The sequence below is a fragment of the Rhipicephalus sanguineus genome, chromosome 11, assembly GCF_013339695.2.
Source record: "Rhipicephalus sanguineus isolate Rsan-2018 chromosome 11, BIME_Rsan_1.4, whole genome shotgun sequence".
Taxonomy (NCBI): Eukaryota; Metazoa; Arthropoda; class Arachnida; order Ixodida; family Ixodidae; genus Rhipicephalus; species Rhipicephalus sanguineus.
The window spans coordinates 34,550,997-34,565,444 of record NC_051186.1 but is presented as its reverse complement, the minus strand read 5'-3'; the positions used below and the strand labels follow the sequence as shown (position 1 = coordinate 34,565,444).

The following is a 14,448-nucleotide window of genomic DNA, read 5'->3' as shown; positions in this document are numbered from 1 at the left end:
CCAGCAGCTCGAGGCGAGCCGGAGAGTAAATGGCTATGTAGCTTAAGCCTTTCTCGAACTAGTTCATTCAGCATATGCTGATACGCGTCCTCATACTAGAATGCGCTGCCTGCGCTTACATCGAAAGCTGCTATGAGATCACAGCAGCCGATTTTGGTGGCGTAGTTGTCCGCCGCCTCCGACGCCGGTGTCTGTAGCAGCTATCGCACACAATGAGAGAGAGAAAAAAAGAACAGGCTTCAAGCGGGATTTGAAAGCAGGTAATCGGCGTGGTAGTCGAGTATTCTACCACAGAGCCACGCCGGCGCTTGAAACTCCTTTGCAATAGAGTCACTGGAAAATCAGAGTACCGCAAAGGTAGGCTGCACGCGGGCAACTTTGGGTGGCGGCGGCCATGTCTCTTCCAGACCGTCCGGCGCGTTGCTAGCGTGTGTTGAGGAGTGACCGATCTTTTAGCCTCAGTGCCGTGTTACGCTCGGCAGAACGGCATTATGTGTGTGTGTTTCTTCAAGAGGATATTAGAAGTGATTTCGAGTAATCGACAGGTATGGATCGACTGTGCGGCTAGCGGTGTAACTAATGAAACGTACGGCGAATCTTCCCATGTGGTCGCGAACTCTCTTCATGGCTACATCGGTCTCGTTTCGTGTCACGCCCGGGCGTGTTCGCTAGATCCCGATCTGTAAACATAGTTGCATTGGCGCAGTTACATCGTGCGAGATGCCATTTACTTTGACATTTGGTGAATCTTGACTGTTTGCGCTAACTTTGCAGTCGGTGTTCAGGTTCACTGCACTCGAGAACGTTATCGAACATCGAGAACATTCAACATTGCGTCCTTCTACTGATTGCTGACGCATAGCTTGCTTGCGCACCGTGCTTGCTGTTCAACTGGTTGACATGTGCAATAGAAGTTGTATGTGTACGGTAATTGGAAGTTGTTCGCGACGTCTGGATTCGGAACGCCAGCAGCCGAACGCACGGGCGAATCGGCGTGCGGTAGGTAAGGTGCATCTTATCTTACGATACGTAGAAAATAGGCCATCAAAAATTATTGACATCACTACTTAAATGTTTCATTTCCTATTTCTTGTCTTCTTAATATTCCCAACGTTGCAATGAATTTGAAAATATTTTGCTGTGTTCTGACAAACAGTTCTTTTTTTTGGCGTTGCCAGCACGTAAACAGCTGGGGTTCGGTTTCTGCACTGCTGCTCTTATTAAAGCTTCCTCGGCACGGTGCTTTTGATCAGAAATAGCACATCCCGGAATTTTTAAAGCGCATGCTACACAGTATGTATATAGACCTAGGGCTCGCATAAAATCGACTCCCTCAATGCGTGGGATCTGCTTTTTTTTTTTTTTTTGCTGTGACCATTTCTCACCAACTATACAGTATTTTAAGGGTACGCTCGGTACAACGCAGCATTAGCAGCATTTTTTTGCAACACATGTAAAAATACGCAATACGCTTGATGACATTGCCGTATACCAAGTTTATCAACAGAGTTCCACGGTTCTGTTTTGTGCAATGACAAAGATCATGCCACAATTGCCTTCAAGGTATACGAGTAAACAGTTATTTTAATAAATGTTCGATTTCGCTCTCGTGCGTGACACGCCTATAACTCGGATAGCATGCGTAATTTGTTCAACAGTTCGAAATATAAACAGCCGAGCAAATAGAAAGGCATGTAGTTTTCAATATCGCTGACGATAGAGAACCGAAAAAGTGAAGTATCCTGTCGCATAAGATCTTTTCCAGCAAAGTTAGTGTAGTTCACTGCAGGAAGGAGTGTTATTCGAGGGGGGCGAATTCGTTCAGGGCAACTATGCAGCCACGTAGAACGGCGCTCTTTGACATTAATTTTTCCCACCACGGCAAACGAGATTCCCAGAGTAGCTCACCAGTAACGTTCGATTGATGGTGAGCTACTCTCTTCTAGCATCTGCATGCAGTGGCGTAGCCAGGGGTTGGCACACAGGGCCCGTGACCCCCCCCCCCCCCCCCCAAACAAATGTCTGCTACGCCTCTGTCTGCATGACGGGTTTAAAAAAGCGACGAAGTACTTCTGGGGACCGTGGTACTGCTAAATGTCCGGCCACGCTCTGCATTGAACGCGCATGCACCCAAAGTGCTTTCCAGTGACTCTACTTTGCAAGAACACCTTATACAAGTACCATGTCGGGTGATGAATCTCGTTAGGAGGTGCAATGTAGACTGGTGGAGTAAAATAACGCCAGGCGTCACACATTGCGATTTGCGTAACGAGAGGGTGGTTTAAAGCTGCCCAACCATTAAAAAGTGCTCAGCAATAATTGTTCACCGTCATCAGCCACAGCATCAACGTAGTACACCTAATGCTTTACATGCGCGTAGTGGATACCTTGCGTCTGTGCAGCATGACGAATGATGACATATTGGGTACTCCGCTGCTTCGCAAAATTATGATTTGTGGTGTACTTGTAGTTGTCGCCCCAAGAGAGTTTACAACGGCCTATACAAAGGCCGCTCCGCCAGCTTTCACTGTGACTTTGGTGCGTGTTCCGCGCAGGTCTGGCGTTTTCAATGCGACAGCGTTAAAGGGCGCGCTTAGCAGGTACTCTGGTGTCGGCGGCATCGGCATCTTTGGTTGTTAGCGAAAAATCAGCGTTGTACGTGAGTGAAAATTGGAGGCAGTTGCAAATAAAGAAATAATACAATAGCGGTCGGTCCGAGTGGAATCGGGGACTCGAACCTGCGACCCCTCCTTCCTTGGCGCGATGCATTTAGCCACTCGACCATCACACACACATCCTCTAGCACATTAACGGCGAGTAATTTATATACAACATTCAGCGTTAGTGGTACGCACATCTCGGAGGTCATTCAGCGGCTTGACACAAAACGCGCGTGATGGCGCAAAGGGCCCACGCGCGTGCTTTCCGGGTTCTGTCACGCCGAATGCATGGGTGCAGGAGTCGGCGCGCGTCCGCACTTTGGCTTTTCTTGCGGCACGATTTAGGTCGCCACCGAGAAGCGAAGCCAAGCTAGCGATTGGGAAGGCGATACGAACACGGTCCGATTACGCTATCGCGTATTACGCTCTTGAAAGCGAAGCTTAAGCGTCATCCACATTTTTGCATCAAGCTATTTATACACTTGTAGTAACTCTCGTAGTACTTCCGCCGCCACGAGTGACTGTCCAGTAGGTTTTTCAGCGGTGGCTGCGGCGACCACGCCGTCGTCAGTGCTTTTAACAGCGAAGCTGTTCTTAGTCAAGGCCTCCCCGTCCGATGGCATAGCGCTGACCACGCGGTATGCAGTGTGGCGAGAGTGATGCTCCGTAGCAAGAGGAGGGCTGCGCCGTGCTGAGAGTGGCGAGGTAAAGCTTTACGGGTGAACCAATGAGTGGCGCACCAGGAAGGGGCAGGTGAGGCCTTGCGGGAAGAGTGAACCAATGAGAGGCGCGTCAAGAGGGGCGAGAATGAGGCTCAGCGGAGGAATCCAGCCATTGAGTGTACTCTGTGATGTCTGAGACCGCTGTTCTGACAAAAAAAATGCCCCCACCTCCCCGAAGGGAATCGTGAGGAAATACGAATGCATTTCTTGCGCCGAGAGTACACGGCGTAGTAATTTTAATGGCGTAAAGCTGGACACATCGACGCGCTCAAGTGTCTCCCTTTTGGGCGCCTCTTTCAACGAACGCTTCCTACGTGCGTTCGTAATCACCTGAGGGATGTTGCCACCGCCACGGCCGCTACATAAAAAAAACAGGCGCGGCCTGCTGCGTGGCGCCGAAACGGCGTCCGGGGCCTAGTTCTCCTTGCGCCCGCTCTGGCGCCACCACACCGGTCCAGCTGTTCACGGAGAAGCGCTTCGACAGCCGCGTTTGTACGCGCGACACTTACTCCAATCAGGCCGTAGATTACGCGTTTTATAGCTGCACATTACAGGTTGACTATTGAAGTCGTTATTAGAAATGCCGATTACCCCACATATGTGAACAGTTTGCCCTAGGACTACCAATATTTGTAGAGTGGGCCTCAGTACTCTTCATGAAGGTTGCCCGCTTTACTCACCTGAAATTAAAAGTTCTCGTTATTACGAATTATGCTGAGTATATTTACGTGTTTCTTCAAGACGAAGTAGTGAGTGATGCAGGCACTCAGGAGGGTGGCCGCCTTTTCTCCCGGAATTTGACTTTTCCTTTGTGTCTATAACAAGCGCGGCAGGTTAGTAAAGGTGCATGACATGAAATCAGCAGCACATAAAGAAACGGCGGCAAAATAAGATATACAGAACTGACAAGCGCTTGTTCTGTGTACGTTTCTTCCTTTTGTCTCCCGTTTGTTTTTCTTGTGCAATATCTAATGTGGTTTGGCTGGCCTGATCTACAGGAAAGCTACGTTCTGTGCTCGGTTCTGAGGCCGACTGTGGAACGCACGCTTCGATATCGTCTTTCACAGGGTGCGAGGAACTTTTGATCTTAGGGCTTTCTCCTGAGCTTTCACAATCACCTGCCCCAACTATTGCGTCATCAGCTGCATTCATTCGCCAGCGTTTTCTGGGCTGCGCGTTCTTTTTTTGCATGTAGTGCGGATAACCGGGAAACACAGTCGGGACCACAGTCGGAAACAAAATCCTAATCTTCGTGTTCTTTTTATAGTTATCCTCAGTGAAATTTAATGAACATACCAGCGACCTGTCGCTTGGCTCCCACTTACTTGCTTTTTCTGATGGCCCTTGGCGAGAAATATTCTTCGGCCACGCTTCGCGACGCTGCAGATCGCTAGGGAATTCGTGGTACTTCATAGTAGCGTCTCTTCTCGCGTTTGAATTGCACAGCGGCACACAACAGCTTCGTGGCATCTCACCGCTGGAAAAAACCGTCCGCCACAGACGCGCACACCAAATAAACGCACTCAGGCGCAAGAAACATGAGGAAAGCTACTCACACAGACGATCACACAAAAAAGCACACGAACAACGCATAAATTCCGAGCCGACCGCATTGTAGCACCACGGCCGCTGTAGCACGAACTGGCCTCTGCTTTGCGGACCGCGCTAGTGGCGTCCTCACCAAAAACTGCCGCCGCAACTGTCAACTCGACCGGGACGCGCTTGCCCATTGACGGCGACGCGACGCAGCAGGCCGCACCTGCTTTTTTTATGTAGCGGCCGTGCCACCGCCTTCAATGCAGCACAAACGCGTTTAGAACGCGCTGTTTTCAGGCTGTGCCAAGGCAGCACAAACGCTACAAACGCGTTTCAAACACACTGCATTGAGGCAGTGGCGCAGGGAGGAGAGAGAGCGAACGGCGAGAGAAGGAGTGGCGAAGCACTGCACCTACCCTCTCCTACGCACTCTCCACACACGCGGGAGCTCCGCCGAGCTCCCGCGATGCGAGCGCCTTCACACGCCAGAGCGCGCTCCTCCTCTCCACTCACTCTCCGCTACTCCGCCCGCACCACCTGCTCCGGTTGCTAGGGGCGAGGATAAGCGCGCGCGCCCGCTGCTGTTGCTATGGGAGAGGGAGTGAGAGCGGAGAGGCGCGCGGACAACGCCGGACGCCTCACATAGCCCGACTAAGAAATGCATTCGCATTTAAAAATCGCCAGGCCTGCGCAGAACACGCAGCACAGTCACAGCGAAAGCTGGAAGAGCGGACTTTGTAGAACCCGTTGTAGAGTCTCTTGGGGCAACTAATACAAGCAGACATGCAAAGTACCCACTACGCCATAAATCAAGTTTTCTAAAGTATAGCGAAGTTCCCACTATGCAAATTTTCGTCATTTTTCGGAGAATCATGGTACCCGCTACACATCTGTAAGGCATGTGCACTTTGTGCTGTGGCTAATTATGACAAAGAGTTATGGCTGAGTACTTTGCAGTTGGTGGGAAGCAGTGTTGCGGAATGGGCGCCTCCATACCATTCCACTTCCACTCCGGCCAATTAGAACTTGCCGCAATTCCATTTCCTCCAATTCCTCGGAATGAAAAAAACTTAGCCCATTCCCACTCCGGGAATGGCCGGGCAGTTCAATTCCATTCCTGTAATTCTTCAACGTAGGAATTACAGGAATATAGGAAGTTGATGCCATTAGATGCATTAAGAACTGCAAAAGTACGCAAAACACGTTACCAAGGTCGAGGGATAGTAGCTTGGTGACATTTGATATCTCGTGCAGTACAACCAGCCTACTAGCCCCGCCACGGTGGTCTAGTGGTTATGGCGCTCGACTGCTGACCCGAAGGTCGCGGGATCGGATCCCGGCCGCGGCGGCTGCATTTTCGATGGAGGCGAAAATGTTTGAGGCCCGTGTACTTAGATTTAGGTGCACGTTAAAGAACCCCAGGTGGTCGAAATTTCCGGAGACCTCCACTACGGCGTCTCTCATAATCATATCATGGTTTTGGGACGTTAAACCCCAGATATTATTATTATTACAACCAGCCTACTAATTCCCATAGGGGCAGTTCTTCCGCTACCTATAGTATTTGCATGGTCAACATGTTTGAAGGAATGGTGATGTTTTAGTAATGTTTAAACTTAAATGTGTTAATGCTAAAATGACGACATAGCGTATTTTTATGCTGAAAAAGGTAGTATTCAAGAAGGCTAAGCAGTTTTGCAACGCGTCTGGAGTGGTCGTGAATATGGACAAAACTAAGATTTGGTTAATGGGGAACAATACCCTCTAGATCTGCTAGTATTAGAACAGTGCACCGCTCGGGCACCTTGTGCCTTTGGATCGAATACGGAACACTGGGCCGCACTGCTCGTCAGCACTGACGCTTGTCAAACGCGCCTCGCAAGCATGGATGGGGTGAGGAGAACTTTCTATGTTCGCCTGTGCGCAGCTATGCAGCGTCTTCCTTGTCGCAAAGGTTATTCACGTGTGTCAGGTACTAAACTGCTCGTGAGAATGAGATCAGGATGTGCATAGAGTATTCGCCACTTTCGTGTGGGGTATCAATAGGAACGACGCGCAGGGGTAATTTGTTTCTCCCTTCAGTATCTGCTGGGATAATGCATTTGTTTGTACACTAATTTATGCCTCGGTTTGTAGTAGACGCGTTGCTTATAAATGTACCGTGCTTGTAATCAGCCAAGCCATTTTAACAATACTGCCTTATTGTTAGCACGCAGACGAAAACGTGCTTGATTTTCGCAAAAAGACGTAATTCCATTACCATTTCATTGCTCCAAGCGTTGTCCCCATTCCATTCCGGGGTCACGAAAATGTGGAATGATTTCGGAGTCATCCCAATTTTGAAGTGGCAACTCTGCAACACTGCTGGGAAGCATTAAACCACACACTTTGCGCTATTAGCACTGTGTGATGACTAGTCATTTTACTCTTCTGCCACGCCATATTAGATATGTTGACACGATTCCTTGTCCGACATGACGCCTGTATAGAATATTTTTGCGAAGGAGTTAGAAGCACCAGCGGGACACTGGGGTGGAACACCCTACTGCCGCGCAGAGGGCGCGTGTTAAAATCCCACCCAATCGTAGAAATTTGTTTCTCATTCAATTTTTTAACACGAAAGTGTTTTATGCCGGGGTCCACCACGGCTCCACTGACGCATTTCCGTCACGGATATGAGTTCTAAAATATAAAGACTAACATATAGCAAAGAAAAAACTAAGAAAAAGTTCCGTCACCGGGAGTCGAACGTACGACCACTCGATCCCCAGCGCGCAGCGCGAAACGACTCCACCACAGACGGCACGTTATTCGACATACTAACGGTGTGCTATTTATATACACCATTTGCCGGTGGCTGTACTCAGAGATCGCGGTACATCAGCGTGTTTTCGTTATCACTGGCGAGATGGCGCGAAGGGCTCGAACGGCAGAGCCAAGAACGGCGCTCGTCGCCTCACGCGTTGAGATGAGCGGGCGCCTCTACAGGGCGTGGTCACTCCTGCGCGCGCGCTTATCTTGTACGCCTTGCGCTGTCACCGCTCACTGTAGCGGCCGCTTTTGCGAAAGGAGCGCGCTGCTCACCAACAAATAAGTTACAACTGTGTCAGTTCGCGCTCATCCTGTGTATACTTGTGCATTCGTTTCGTGCGTCCTCCTTTGTATTTGACCAGCGCGCTTTAACTGTCGAGCTGTGACAGTTGTTAGTTCGCGCTCATCTTGTGTATGTTCGTTCCGTGCGTCCTTTCTGCTTGAACAGCGCGTTGCAAGTTTCGAGCTGCTTGCCGTTCTTCACGTGACATTACAACTTGGTGCTAAAGCATTCATTCCTTCGCCCTCGGGGCGAAACAATCCACAACAAACGCTCAACTACGTCTGTGAAGACACGTTTTACTTTCGTGTTATACCGATTCCTATGACAGAGGGATCAACCATGTTTTTTTTTCTTATTTCACGCGATATAGTCACGGATACCGGCGGCAGCAGACAACTATGGCCCCAAAATCAGCCGTTGTGGTCTCATAACAGCTTTCGCTGTGACAAACTTCAGCGCCGACAATGCCCTCTCCACTTTGGCCTGCGTGACAGGCGCGGAAAAGTCTACTTGGGTTAATATAAACATCTCTGGCTGCCACTGTTCTCGTTTTTCGCACTATTTACACATATCTTTGCTTTGGAATTCTTGCCTGAGGTACGCGCTAATACTGTACCCTGAGATGTGCTCACACTGCACAAGCTCAATTGTTGCGGATTGCGAAGTTTTTTCGTGAACCGAAAAGCGATTGAAAAAATTTCGGTTTCACCCCGGAACGAAATAATATATAAAGTTTCGGTTACGTTTTCTTTCCGTTCAAAAATATCGTTTTTTTTTCGTTTTTCGTTTTTGCTTTACGTTCCGTTCCGACACAATGGTGGAAGGCATACAAGAGCAGGTGTCCTGGAAGCTCCTTGCAGCCGAACATTTTGCAGCATACACGTAATTAACAGTTTCAAGAAAGCAACGTTTCACATATAGAGGAAAATGTAGTTTGGAAACTGACGATTGTTTTAACTGTTGAATATTTGCGTCCACAGCATGTACATACAGCTTATTTACTTTACGCTTGTTTCAGTGACTGGTGCTGCAACTGGCATAGCAGAGACGGTAATATTGAATCGAGGAAGCGGAGAAGAGGGTGAGATCTGTTATTTTTTGCGAAGATGAGATATGTATTACTGTCATGACAACATCATACGGCGCTTCCACTTTATTGAAATCCAATATACCCATAAATATGTCATGTAAATAGGCCCCCGCGGGATCGAATCCCGGCCGCGGCGGCTGCATTTTCGATGGAGGCGAAAATGTTTGAGGCCCGTGTACTTAGATTTAGGTGCACGTTAAAGAACCCCAGGTGGTCGAAATTTCCGGAGCCCTCCACTACGGCGTCTCTCATAATCATATCGTGGTTTTGGGACGTTAAACCCCAGATATTATTATTATTAAATAGGCCCCCACTAAGCTACTTCAGTACATAAGTACAACTATTCCTTCATGTTATTTTTAAGTACCTGTACGTGCTCTTAATTCACGTATTTACATGTAGTGGTTTCTACGTCCATATAAAACCATTACAAAGCTTTTTCTTACGTTTACCACTTATCTACGGTCAGTAAAAACACACACGACAGTTACATATAAACCAAATTTGTAGGCAAAAAGCGGACGAATATAAAAAAAAATTGCATTACGTGACCCTTCAAGTATTCAAAAGTGTTGTGCAAGAACGACATATACTAAAAAAAGGAAAACCAGGAACACGAAACAAACTAACTTCGTCGAAAGACTTGCATTCATTTGTATGTATTTCGGATTATCGGTACTGAGCTGACGCAGTATGCAAGTTTGGAGACTCCCTAACTAGCTTACCACAAGCTAGTCTCTTTCCTCTGTGTACGTCTTAACTGGCGCTCCCCATTTAATGGCTCCGTTTTACTAATTGACGAAAGCTGTCCTCAGATAAAAATGAACTTAGGCTTAGGCTCGTTCAAGACTCTATGTAGATGCTTTTTTTTGCTTGCTTTAACAAAATCACAGACAATAAAGACACAACTACTCAGCGTTGTAAAGTAGCAAGTTTGCTTAAGCTTTGGTCATTTGAGTGTGCGATCTTTTGGATATTTTAACGATGCACAAGTACATGAAATTGAATAATACTGGATACAGAGGAACATGCTGAGTGTGCCTGCAGACACCATTCAACCAATGACGAATGTAACAAAAATCAAGGGATTGTCTTTGAGGCACTATTGTACCGATGGTGTAAAAAGTCACTGCCTCACCGAGGAGGCCATATGAGAGTTAGACATATTAAAGGTATATAGTGTCACGTGGTCGTGACGTCGACGAAGACAGCAGTCGGCGTTTGTAGGATGAAACTGTTTATTTGGCCGAACTTGTGGCCGGAAAATAAGAACTAGAACTACAGCAATGCACGCTGTACAATGATAGCGGCGAACAGGGCGTCGTATGTCGATCAACTGACAAGTGGTCAAGCGCGTCGGCTTTTATACAGGCGCTATGGAACTTTCCAGCAATATCGCTGGTGGCGGCGTTATCTCTCCACAAAGCTGGAACATTCGCGTGCGGCGCGCAATGTTAACAAAACGATCTACTAAAATCGTGAAGCTTCCCGAACACTGCTTCGCGGCCAGCGTCGAGCGTTGATAACCGTCCTTGCTGGTCAAACTCGAACACATCAAAATAAAAGAAGAAGCGGGCGTGGCAATAGGCAATGCGAAAAATGGTGCTTTGAGTCCCAACGGAAGAATAATGAGGCATATAAATTAAGGATGTCTGATAATTAGAAACTAAAATAACATAGTGGTTTGGTTGGACTGGTGAAATAAAACTTTGTTATTTTCAGAGCGACGACCCTTAGCATTCCGACAATGGCGTTTTGGTGGTGATATTTCGCGCGTAACTTTTAAAAAGAGAACATATAGCCATAAACTGGAATATGAAAACTTGGGAGCTAGCAATTTTTCGAATGGGTGGCAGAATAAATTGCAGTTCTATTTTGATTAGAGGCATTGGACATGTGCCCTACCACAGAGCCACGCCAGTGCTTGTGATTGCTGGACTTAGGCAATTCGAGTGGTGTTTCGTGACCTGACGTTATAGGTAGTGTTATTTTCAGCGCAGACGATGTTCGTGCGATTGAATCTTATGCGACTGCACTCTAAGAAAAAAGAGAGTCAAAAGAGGGCCATGGAACCGTGACTCTCTTCGGCTGTCCATCTGACCCCTTTTGGAAGGTACAGGCAGAGAAAAAGAGTTAGCATTTTGAAAGGAGTCACTGGACCTTCCTGAAGCGCGTTTCGATTAGCTTCGGTACACGGAAGAGCCGCCGTATACGCCATACATATCGCGCGCTTGCCCTTTGGCGCCGTTGTGGCGCCTTGCTCGCTGACGCAGACAGGGTTGGCGCCGGGGTGGCGCGCCGCTCTCCTCTCTCAGTCGTCTCAGTCTCTGTCTCATCGTCTATTGGAATGCGTTGTGTGGTTGCGTTGGTTGCGTGTCTTCGGCGGTGTTGACGCCGGCTCCGTGCACGAAGTGATGCTTGGAGGGCGGAATATTCATGGAGCTGCGGACACCGACAACGGGCACCAGTTAACGGTGAGTGTACTGCTTTCGTAGGTACTAATTATACAGCTTTAGCTGGGCGTCCGCAGCAGCCTTGCTGAAGTTATCTGCCAGCCATTTCCAACAGCAGCCTTCGTCCGCGGGGCTGTTGCGGATGCCCAACTAAAGCTGTCAGTTAACGAGTTACCACCGTTATGCGCGTTGCTGTACAGGCTCCCGTAAAGTGAGCGATGCAAACAATTATCGAGGGTTATTTCTTGCTGATCGCACGTCGTGTCTGCACTACTGAAGGTGCAAGATGTCGTTTTGAGATGCACTTTAGTCTACTTCATAATAACATTTCCATCGACCTTGAGTGTGCTGCGCGCTTCCGCGCGTGGGAACGTGAAAAAAAAAAAGCCTGTGTACAGAACGCTCAGACGCACTATATGTAACGGTTTTTGTTGGCTTAAAGACGGTAGTTTGAGGTGCAGATATAGTACGGTGGCTTCCAGAACGTACGCGGTAGTCATTCAAGTTGGACACGCCTCGCCGGTAAAGTGAAAAAGCTCTAGACTTTCGACGGCGCGCGTTGTTGCGGCCGCCGCCGTGCACTATTTTCCCCCGTTTCTGTTTGCTGTTTTCGTGGTTTGCATACACTGCGATGACGTTGGGCGTTATAACAGAATCGAGTGAGTGTACGTGATTGTGTAAGTTATGTGCGCTAATTCTAGCGTATGACATGTCTGATCTCGACGTAGACGGCGTACGCACGCGCTGGGTGTCGATCGGGCCCTCGTACTCGCGTCTGTTTATCTGAGTATTTAAGGATGGGTTACGTTTGTAAAACATGCGATCAATAACCGCTCACGGCATGCCCCTGACTGCCGGAGGATGTGCTTTGTTGTTTTGTTGTTAGCCTTAATTATGTCTGTGTGAACCACTTATTGTGTAGGTTTTGCAAACCTTTGCTGCAATTTCATTTTCTCATCAGAATATCACGTTCTGCTTTTCAGATACCGTTTTTCACGGTGCTTACGCTGGACAGGAGCGACAACCTAGCAAGCCACAAGTCTGATGCCTCAAGCCGTCACCACTTTTTGATTTATTCTTAATCATAAGGAATAAATATGGAAACACGATGGCGATTTCTGCTGTTTATTTAGCACCATATGACACTGTGCACATCACAGTCACACATTTTAGTTGGCTATACTCATAGAAGCATGTAAATGAGGAATACGCAAACTTCTTAATTGGAAATCACCGACCATCTTTTCGCGCTTTCTATATAACTTTGCTGGAGAATATGTGTTGTTTTGACAAGTTTTATTAAAATAATGCTAAAACTGAACTATTCTTTTTTTTCAGTCGATGGGCAGAATGGCAAGTATTATTGGACTTGCTTGAAATCAATACTCCACTATTTTCAACAGTAGTGGCGCAAAAGTAGAGCAAGGGTCCAATGAGTAGCTTAAAATACTCGTGGAGTCGCTTGACGCTTCGGTGTTGGCCACTTGACCCCCGTAGGAGTGTTACCGGCAAGAGTCGTCTGACTCCCTAAAAGTGGTAACGTGATCCTTCGAATGAGTGTCTTTCCACTCTTCCCAGAGGGTCAGGGGACTCTCCTAGAGCGAGCCGACCCTGACCCACCAAGAGAGTCACCGTGACTATTTAAAGAGAGTCCTATACGTGGCAAGTCAGAACTCTCCGAAAAGAGTCACGCATACTCTTTTTTTTCTTAGAGTGTGGACGGTATGTTGTGTTGTTTGTTGTGTCACAGCGGGAATGGTTTCAGAGCGCGAATACGTTTTATGGCTCGACTGATTTATGTGAGCTGCGCCTGAGTGCTATTTAATGCAATTTTTCCCATTGCCGTGGATCTCATAAATTCTATTATCTGTGAAAAGTAGTAGTCGGCGCTATATAAAAGCGCTAACATCTCCTAAACGACATATAAACGAAAAAATTACTTGTCCGAAGGCTTTAACAAGCACAACAACATTAAAAGGAACCACAACACACGCAAGAGTAACAGCTTGCCGGGACGTAAGAGAAAACAAGTTACGATAAGGCGGGGAAGCGGGCTATATCACGTGGCAGGTGCGACAAGTCTGCGTGACATACAGAGCGAAGAAACACCATTCTTGCAAAACCATTAACCTTACCTATACGTACACCTCCTAGATGAGAAACGTGGCGGTGGGAAGGACAGGAAGCAGAGCCAGCATCGCCCAGCCACAAAACCCAAGCCGGGTTAATGGAGTGCCAAAGCAGGTATGCATTTTGTATCACCCGTATAATGTGCCTTGATTGCTCACCGCACAAAGAAGCGCGCGTAGAGAAGGAAAGTCGATTACAACTTTGTAGCAGAGTCCCTGCAGGCCTGCCCTGCCTGTACGCTGTATGAGGTAAAAAGCTCAACGTGAATGCTTGGTTTACTTAATTGTCTAAAAAAATCGCATTTTTTCCGTGGGGCTCGTTATATGTTAGACACAAATTAATTGAACAGACAGTTAGGCCAGGGAAAGCATAGGGGACATTAATTGTTGTTTTGAACTGCAGTATGCTAGTTTTTACGTAAACTGAAATGGATTGAAACGGACCAGGTATCACCCTTTCCGTCGGCGGGATCTGAACCCACAGCCTTCGAATTACGCGTCCGATACTTTACCAGCTGAGCTGTATACGACGGGAGGCACTTCCCCGTGCACTTCGTTGAGTATTTCTGTGCATGTAATCCCTCGGAGTGTTAGCCATATCCACTGTATTTGAATATTTATAATATTTATGCTTGAAAACCTGGTGCTAGAGCTCCGTGCGCAACATTGCGTGTATAGCTGATACCAGTGAGTTATTTACCCTTAGAGAAAACCAAAATGATATGACGATCTCATTGGCACACTCATAGTCTGAACGCTGTGCT

The 14,448-nt window shown here is 47.7% G+C and overlaps 1 protein-coding gene across 1 annotated transcript in view; it reads left to right on the top strand.

Moving 5' to 3' along the window:
* The window catches only part of LOC119374928 (uncharacterized), a 53,633-nt gene extending 40,284 nt beyond the window's left edge, over positions 1-13,349 (top strand). The window contains exons 7-9 of the mRNA XM_037645129.1: positions 9,031-9,093; positions 12,894-12,908; positions 13,306-13,349. Of these exons, the coding sequence (XP_037501057.1) occupies positions 9,031-9,093; positions 12,894-12,908; positions 13,306-13,349 (122 nt within the window). The remainder of the gene's footprint in view (positions 1-9,030; positions 9,094-12,893; positions 12,909-13,305) is intronic.
* Positions 13,350-14,448: the final 1,099 nt, after the last annotated feature.